The 9,822-nt window shown below is 28.4% G+C and overlaps 2 protein-coding genes across 4 annotated transcripts; one reads left to right on the top strand and one right to left on the bottom strand.

Annotated features, from left to right (window-relative positions):
- Positions 1-227: 227 nt before the first annotated feature.
- LOC114131486 (signal recognition particle receptor subunit beta) lies at positions 228-1,793 on the bottom strand. Its single transcript, XM_027996711.2, has 5 exons — positions 1,410-1,793; positions 1,140-1,306; positions 937-1,076; positions 741-872; positions 228-682 (listed from the first exon to the last, which is right to left on the bottom strand). The coding sequence occupies exons 1-5, from the start codon at positions 1,498-1,500 to the stop codon at positions 487-489; spliced, it is 726 nt and encodes a 241-aa protein (XP_027852512.2). The 5' UTR covers positions 1,501-1,793; the 3' UTR covers positions 228-486.
- A 1,465-nt stretch (positions 1,794-3,258) lies between these two features.
- On the top strand, positions 3,259-9,614 carry LOC114131483 (glucosamine-6-phosphate isomerase). 3 transcript variants are annotated; one of them, XM_027996706.2, is made up of 7 exons: positions 3,259-3,561; positions 5,474-5,602; positions 5,719-5,820; positions 6,041-6,223; positions 6,667-6,851; positions 8,206-8,379; positions 9,158-9,614. In XM_027996706.2, exons 2-7 carry the CDS (start codon positions 5,479-5,481, stop codon positions 9,206-9,208), a joined length of 819 nt encoding a protein of 272 aa, XP_027852507.1. In that variant the 5' UTR covers positions 3,259-3,561; positions 5,474-5,478; the 3' UTR covers positions 9,209-9,614. The 3 variants fall into 3 exon arrangements, with proteins under 3 accessions (XP_027852507.1, XP_027852509.1, XP_027852508.1); XM_027996708.2 differs by lacking the exon at positions 3,259-3,561 and adding an exon at positions 3,946-3,953; XM_027996707.2 differs by lacking the exon at positions 3,259-3,561 and adding an exon at positions 4,719-4,863.
- Positions 9,615-9,822: the final 208 nt, after the last annotated feature.

Below are 9,822 nucleotides of genomic sequence, written 5' to 3' on the forward strand. Positions count from 1 at the left end.
TGCTTACAATAAAAAATACCAACATAGTTTGCAATTTTGATGAAAATAGTATTGTTGCAACGCCACATGACCATGATCATAGATGATGTACTCTACAGAATTGAGATTCATACATTTTATATACAATTTTTATACGTCATTAATTACAAAATTAAAAATCTAAGTACAGACTTTAACAACCATAAAAGATTTATACAGTTAAATTACAAATTAATACATACACTTGATAAAAAATAAAAATAATAAACTGTATTATACATGAAGACAACTTACAGCAAATAACATATCAGAAATAATTTTAGATTCACCTATGTGAATAAGAAGTCTTTTTTATCTCTTGAATAAAAAATAAAATTATAAGTATAGGGTTATAGAAAAAAACAAGTATATAAAACTAAAAAGTAATTTTAGTTTTTTTAACTTAAATGCAATTCTAAAAATGGAAAACATTAATAGATTGTTGTAAATTTGTAACACAATGTATCTTTACTGAACATTTTCTAGCCAGTCTTTAATTGGTTCTAGAACTACGTCTGAAGATGAAGTAATTACTTCTGCAAATTCTACTGCCATTTGACAATGTGAAAATTCAAAATGTTTCTTTTTTTTCCCCAACAGGGTCTTATTCTTTTTACCATCAATGCTCTCTAGTTGATTTGATTTTGTTAACCGCAATGTATCCCTAAAACACAATACATAATAAGCATATAATTATAAATATAACAGTTGTTAATACATACAGTTCTTTTTCAAGCAAAGTCTTGATTACTTCTGATCCCTTGGCCATCACTTTGTCTTGTTTGTTACATAGTATTACAATTTTACTCTTGTTGGACTGAATCGTTGCATCAGTTAAAATTCTGTATAATAACCTGAAAAAAAATGTATTATTAGTGAATGCAATATATATAATGTATATTTACTTTTCATACTTACTCAGCCACATCACAAATGTCAGTTTGAACAGTTTCTGAATCCACAACGAACATAACACCTTTACAATTCATCTTGTAAGCATCCCAATATTTTGTGAACACTCTTTCATGTCCCGGAATGTCAACAATGCGTAATAAGTTCTGAGAAGAAATTCATAAATAGCTTTACTTTTGGTAATATATAAATATCGCCTTGCCACATACCTTCTTGCTTTTAAATTCACCAATGTTTTCCACTTGAGACGTGAAAGATTGTATCGGCTTATTGTACAACAAGTATGAAAACAGAGCAGTCTTACCCGAATCGCACAACCCCACAATCAGTACATCCCGATTGGCCTTGCGACCTTTTTTCCATAAAACAAACAGTACTAAAAGAAAAAAACAAACGACAATTATAAATTATTGAACACAGAGCGTTTGGACTTCGGAGTACTAGCTCCTGTAGGACTTGTGTTGCAAATCGGCACTTACCAACAGTAAAAAGCACAACGATCAAAGCCAGCAGTAGTTCTTTAAACTGATAATAATCTTTCCATGGTGCTTTGATCACGGTCAAAGACATGGTCGACGAATGTGGGGCAGTGGAATATAGTCAGTAAACGAAGACCAAACTTTAAATCGGTCGAGAAAAATGAATAAAAAAACAATATAACTGTAAAACAAACTTTCAACACACAAACGTAATCGTTATAATTTTTATATCAGTCTAGTATTCTAGCGCCTAATCAATGTATACTACACGTCACCGATACGTCTGCAATTCTGCACATGTCTGTATAGCATATCGTAACTACGTAACTACGGACCACGGCTATAGATAATATTATCTTGTTACAAGCAGGCTTGTCACAATTGCGCATGCGCACATTAAATATCACGTTATTATGAATCGCTTTGATAACGATAAGCGCCAAAAAATTTACGTTCGAAATAAAACTTTATTATTGTTATTAATATAAAATAATATTATGTTAATATTGAAAACAAAGGCTGGGTGATTAGCCCGGCATTTTTTATTTATATGACCTTTGATTACATTTTTTTAATATGCGACAAGCAAAGAAGAGATAACAATAAAAGTCAGTCAAATCGAGACTCGTTGCGTAAGTACCCCTATTAATTAAATTATTAATTATATTATTGATTTAATTGTTGTCTTCAAACCACGGACTAAGATACTATAGAATATGTGTAAAAATGATTGTATTTATATAGGTATTAAATATTAATACCTATTACATATATAATTTTAAGAGGACGTGTACCCGCATGTGTTGTCTCTGTCTTATACACGCGTAACATAGTTAAAAAGTGTTTTGCACGGGATAACTTTACTCCTTCGATATTTGTATCGAAATTACCAAAATTTAAAATTTATTTTATAACAATTTTTATCACTACGTGTATTATTGTCAATCGATTAACAATAATAATTATGGACGGATTTTTAAAATAAAAATATAAATTAAACGTGAAATTAAATTATTACATACTATTATATTATTATTGTCGGTATTTTGGTTGTCGGTCGATTGACCCAGAATTCTAAATTCCGACCTCAAATTACCATCCATCAACAACACAGGTACCTCAATAAATTATTATATATTATTATATAACTATAGTGTATTAATTCCTATGTACCGTATAGTCTTATATTGCAAATAAAAAAATGAATTTTTACTGGGCACGCGCAGACCAAAATTTCAAAAAATTTTTAAATCTATCTAAAAATGTGTATTTATATACCACCAGCTTGCAAAAAAAAATCGATTTATTCCAAAATCCGACCGAGAAATTCAGTGTTCCCTAAATTGGTGAACACACACTGCAGTATATGTATAGTTTTTTTCTGAACGAGGGAAAAGTATTACGCATTCGTATACGCGAGTACAAGACGCGTACTTAGGTATAACTACGATATGACTAACTGTGTACCTATTCGACAAGCATGAGACAAAAAAGTGATAAATGCGAATGACGATTCGGTAATATAATTTACTAAGTATCACTAATAACAAAATAACTACGAATAACAAAGCAGGTACCAGTATCTATAATATCTACACAAAAGGGACGTACGAAAATAAACTTATCCTTGCAACTTGCAAACAACGACGGTTTTCCGGCTGTTGCATCGCATTAGGATATGACCGTTTACAGAAGTCGCAGTTGTGGTTTGCAATAATGTAACGTTGCGTACTATGAAATAACGATATCAGCGTGATTTAATTTTTAATTACATTAATTGACTATGATTATTTTATAGAATACTATACCGTAATCAATGTCGCGAGCGATAGACCACACTTGCAACAACAAAAACAATAATAACACTGCAAACGACCACGCGTGGCGTGTACTTACACAGTTCGTATTTTATAATAATCAGTCGCGTATATGCGTACGTTATTATGAGCGGCACGCCCGAAGTGTGCTTTACTATATTATTGTCTGTACTATAATATTATTGTGGTTTTCGTCGTGTTCTGTCGGTACGTTGTAATAATAATAATAATAATATATTAATATTTATCGCGTTTCGTCCCGATCGGCGAGCGAAGACCGTGTTCAAGTCCGACCAGTTCCACCAGACGTGCGAGTATATTATAGTTTATCGGCGGTAAGTTTTTCTCGATAATATTAATTTTATAAGGTTACCGGCCATAACTTACTGACTTCAAGGATCTGAATTCCGCGTGTACCTGCTAAAAGACAATATAATAATATGATGTGTTTATAATTCAGCCAATAGTGTATAATTACCGTAAATTGCACGCTATTACGCTAACGCTACATGCCGCCGTTGTATATAGGCACTAGAAATCTAACGATTATTGAGTTTTACGAATCGAGTAGGTGACAATAATGTTTTTATCGTACAATGATATTGTGCCTCTGGCTTTGTATCAGACCATAGTATAATGTAAGTCTAACTTTTTTAATATATACATAACGAACGCTGTGCGCCTACATGCAGCTGAACTCAATTAATGACGATTTAACTTGGATCAGGTAAATTACCAACTATTAGCGTTTTTGTCGAACAATATCGTGGTGATTGACGGCTAGATTTTAATAATTAATGTAGATATATCGTATGTGAATTTTATTGAACACCAATAAATCATTATACAAATTACAAGTATATGGATGGATAAATACCTAATAAAATCGATAGCGCAGTATATTACTTAACACAATAATAGGTAAAACTTTTCGAAGTACATACTACGACTTACGAGTATATTAACCTTAGCTGTCGAGTGTCATTGCGCGCATTATGTAACATGTTGGAAGATAATGGACGCACGCTTGTTAAGACGGAATAGACAATGTAAATCATACATTCGCACATATAAAAAAATATATATATATGAATTTAGGTATAAGGTATACACTTATTATAATGATTGTATTAGTGGACTGTAATATACTCAAGTCCCATATATCATAGTACATAGGTATTATTAGTATTAAATTTATTATAATATCGATGTTTAAAAATTGTAAACGTTTAACTTGTATTTTTATTACGATCCAACATTCGAAAAGAAAACAATCAATAATTTAATAATACCTATAATAATTGTATACTTAATAGTAAATATATATTAATATAATATATTATAAATTATAATAGAGGCATCTGTTCATATTATATTACTACTTATTACATATAATGTGAAAAAAAAGTGATAACTCCTGCAAACATAGCGTGTATAAAGGTCATTTAAATATTATTGTATTTATTATTATTATCAATATTATAATTTATAACTGTGGAATTAAAAAACATAATGAAGTAGTATAAACTCTGAACGGAGCGATGAGTGCTTATAGATGTTATAATGTGTTTTTGTTCATTTGTTGAATATCTGACGTCACTTTTAGGAATAGAAAAAATGCTTTAATATTTGACTTTGTAAGTAGTTTTTGGTAAGAAATTAGGTTTAGTTAGTAGTACTAACTTAGTACTTATAGGAAAAGGGATAAAAAAGATCCTATTTTTTTTTAAATAATCGGAAAGCACATAAAAATATGAATGTTTAAATTTAATTTCAAAAGCTTAAAAATTGAATAGATATAAAATTATAAAATTGAATAAAGAACTATTTATTGACTTATAGATATATAAGACTATAAAAGTTAAAAAATAATGTCTTAATGATGATAGAATAGGTATAATGATTGTAATATAGAGTACATAGGACCAATGAATGGTTCCACTCATATACGTTACGACAGCGATTGAAAAATTCAAAACAAAAATATCTTAATATATTTAGACCCTATCTAATTAAGGTACCTAGGTAATAATATACCTACAGATACTAAAAATCGAACGTTGAGCAGTATAGGTATAATACTTGTATATTTTGTATGTACATAGGATATAGCCACAATGATATGTCATATATTATAATAATAAGTAGTATAATTAATATTACCGATTATAGTTTTTATTTCTTCATAAAAAATACTATAATATCATATAGGTAATCATACGACTATTATAAGACTTTAATTTCTAGTGACCATGAGGCTGATTATAATGGATAACGCAGAAAAAGTTTCGGAATGGGCTGCCAAATATGTGGTGAAAAGGATAAAACATTTCAACCCAGGACCCGACAGATATTTTGTTTTAGGATTACCGACGGGTGTGTCTTAGTGTTTCTATACTATTATTACTTACCTATTAGTTATTACGATAGAATTTCGGTTCTCTAGCGGTAACAGTAGGTAACCGAAAATAAATCATTATGTTTAAATGCAGGTGGAACGCCATTGGGTATGTACAAGTACTTGATTAAATATTATAAGGCCGGAGATATTTCGTTCAAGTACGTCAAAACGTTCAATATGGATGAATACGTGGGTAAGAAACTATAAGAATTATAAAAATGCATGGAAATTATAAAAATTACTATACACAATATAGGAGTATAGGATAGACAGTAGACATTAAAATTATTTTAAACATAAAACGTAGGACTAGATATTTTTTGAATCGGCCTTCTTAGTTTTCCTACTCTAATATTTAACTACCTAATTTCTATATTATAATATGTTTGCAAAGATGTAATGTATGTGTACAGGAATACCAAGAGATCACGTGGAGAGCTATCATTATTATATGATGACAAATTTTTTCACCCACGTCGATATAGATCCAAATAACGCACATATTCTGGATGGCAATGCTGTAGACTTGCAGGCAGAGTGTATGCATTATGAACAGTTGATAGAAAAAGCTGGCGGGATTCACTTATTTATTGGAGGTAGGTACTATTGTTCATATTGTATTAGAGTATATTTAGCGGTGGTTTGAATACGTGAATATGTGATATAAATTAATTTTATCTACATGCCATAATATATCATTATGACATTGTGTATTATAATGTAAATGCATTAACTATAAATATATAAACACCCGTTACAAAGAATATGATTTTTACAAAAAATATTATTAATTAAGTCTTTTAAAATACTATTTATCCATTAATCTTCTCCTAGAAGCCACCACTTATACACCGTATAGTCGTGTAAATGTAAGGCATGAGGTATAAAAAATTATACTGTCTTCATTGCACCATTGAGTCCTTAATATAATACGTATATATAACATACTGTAATATTAATTTATTTTTCTAGTTCTAATCTTATTTATAGTAACATTTTTGTTGTTTTATTCGGTTTGGATTTCGCATTTATTGAAAAGGCATCGGCCCGGACGGTCATATAGCGTTCAATGAGCCCGGCTCGTCATTGGTGTCTAAGACTAGAGTGAAAACTTTAGCCCGAGAGACATTGGAAGCAAATGCCAGGTTTTTCGACAATGACATTGATAAAGTCCCCAAACGGGCACTGACGGTTGGCGTAGGAACGGTTATGAAAGCCGAAACGGTAGGTACCTTTTAAGAGCTAGTATACTACCAGTCAGTAAATATTAAAAAAATTAACTGACTGTTATATTTGATATTTTAGAGGACGCTACAACCGCATGTGTCTCAGTTATCTTCGTCTTACAAACGTACAATAACATAGGTAGCAAACTTTTTGTTCACAATAATCCACTTTAATGTTATTTTTAAAATTAAATTAGTAAGACGTCTCAGCATCTGGAAGATTTTATTGATATTTTAATTCTGAATGAAGTTATAATAATTTTAAAGTTTACAGTTGAAATAACCTATCTACTCATAACTTGCTTCGTACTCAAAATATCAATAGAAGCCACTAAGATGACTTAAATACCTAAATAATAATTTTACTTTTAAATTCTATAATAGGTAAATTCATTCTAATTTTAAAAATAACAAAAAAAAAAAAAAGAAATGTGACTATATAATTTGTAAAAGATATACATTTGTAAAACTTTAAAACATGCGTGTGTGGCACCTTCTTTCGGTTTTTTGATTTCTATAATTAAATGAACATAAAAATTCCTTTATTTACAATTTTAAAAACTTTGTATTTTACATTTTGCTTTGTTTTGAATAGTTAATATGATAAAATGTCTGTAACATAAATTTTGAAACATCCTGTACCTAATAGCCATAGAACAGTATGGGCCAAATGTAACCTTTTATACAAATTATTTTTTTTACCTGGAATTAAAAGATGGTTTTATCTCCTATACTGACTTTTTACTTTACGATACAGATGGAATAACTCAATTTGACATTTTGAAAACTCAGCGTTCACTTTACATGTATAATAAGTATCAGTCATAGTGGACCTCTAAAGGTTTTGCATCATACATTATAGGCTACATTGGTTTTTTTTAAATATTAATTGCTATCACTATGGATTTTATGTGTACCTATCTAGTCAAAATGGTAAAAAGCTTTTAATTTTCAATTTAACATAAAAATTTTTTTTTGTAAAATATTGAATAAAAATGGTAAAAAAAAGGCGTTGCATAATTAATAAGTTATTTTTTGTGCGTGTAAAACCATTGAATGAAAAAAATTGGTTTTTGAATACATAATAGTGTAATAATGTAGGTAATAAGTAGGTACTGATATTCTTCAAATTTTTTTAAAAAAAAGAAAAATGTTAAAAATAAAAGTGTGTATAGTAGCTAACTGTTAATTGTTAATAGACTTAACATTATATCTATGTAAGGGAATACCTACTTTTGTTGGAGATAACTATTTCTCAATATACATTTTATATGTACCTATGTATAATATACATGTATACATATAACACTATACAAATTATTTAATTAATCAATATATTTTACTTACTACAGGTCATGATATTGATCACAGGATCACACAAGGCATTTGCTCTGCATAAGGCCATCGAGGAAGGCGTAAATCACATGTGGACCGTTTCGGCGTTTCAACAACATCCAAAAACAATCATACTATGTGACGAGGACGCTACATTAGAATTGAAAGTAAAGACTGTGAAGTATTTTAAGGTGAGTTTGTATGTTATTCTAACATTTCTAACTGCAGACATATATAATTAATAAAAAACTGTGCAAGAATATTATATATAAATTTGTAATTGAAAAAATAAGTAATATTTTCAATTCAGATTATTTTATTATATATTATTCTTACATTATAGAGTACCTGATTACATAATTGGTGGGAAATCAGTCAGAATGACCACCCTCCACATAATTTATACATTCACATATCTTATAATATTCTCATAATTTATAACCATACTATGATCAATGATCATCAATATATTATAAAATTATAATAAATAATATGGTTTTTTTTAAATTTATTTTGTGGTTTACGTATGGAATCGGTGTAGCATTTTTGTGTGTGGCCTTTGTTAAACATTTTCTTCACAACAAAAGTCTTTAAGTGTCTATCCATCACTACTATCAGACTTTTTTTTATAAGTCATCAAATTTTTATTTACTGAAAATGACTAACATAATTTAAGTACCGACTATATTTAATTTCTTGTTGCTTCATCGACTAAATAATAAACCCTTTAATACTTATTATTTAATATTTTTTTCCTAAATATTTGTTCTATCTACATTCAAACCTTATTTTTTTTTTTAATAAAAAATACTATGGTATAAGTAAATTTGAGTTCAAGACTTAAATATTTTGTTTGATTTATAGGTTGAAAAATATCAATTTAAATTTTGCTCTTAAGTAATTGAAATACACAATATATAAATTTCTTATTAAAAATGTTCTATTAAGTGTATTGTTTTCTTATTACAGGCTTTAGGCGCCGTTCATGAAAAGCTCATTGAAGACAACTCAGATTCATGATTATTCATAAAATATATTTCCTTTTTAAAAAAAAAAAAAGAATTCATACACAATATAAATAAACAGTTATCAACATAATTGTATATAATAATCATTATTGAATATATTTTTTTATAATTATATATAATATATAAACACATATGTATTGATTTTAAAATGTGTAATTAATTATTATGTTATCTATGACTTCCAGAAATTATAAAAGAGTATATCTTAAGAGGTTAGATAAGCTATAACATTTAGGTCTTTTTTGAGAATACTATAATATTTTAAAAAATTTAAGAGGGATGGGGGAGGAAAAACTTAGTTGTAATACTATACTTCCCATTTTTTTTTTTATTGAAATTTTAGAAAAACTGTCATACAATAATTGATTTTTTGATTAAAGCCAAATTATTCAATTTTATCATAATTGTTTTTACTTATAATCAGCCTAAACCACAGCATTGAAACTTTTATTTTATTTTATTGGAGATGTATTATTGTTATAATGTCAGTGTTTTTCAAACAGAAAATTAATATTTGTAATAATAATCAAGATATAATATAGTGAGATACAGAAAGGATATACAAATTTGTATTTATATTTTTATACGGATATAAAAGGAAAAACA

Source organism: Aphis gossypii, chromosome 3, assembly GCF_020184175.1.
Source record: "Aphis gossypii isolate Hap1 chromosome 3, ASM2018417v2, whole genome shotgun sequence".
NCBI classification, from domain to species: domain Eukaryota; kingdom Metazoa; phylum Arthropoda; class Insecta; order Hemiptera; family Aphididae; genus Aphis; species Aphis gossypii.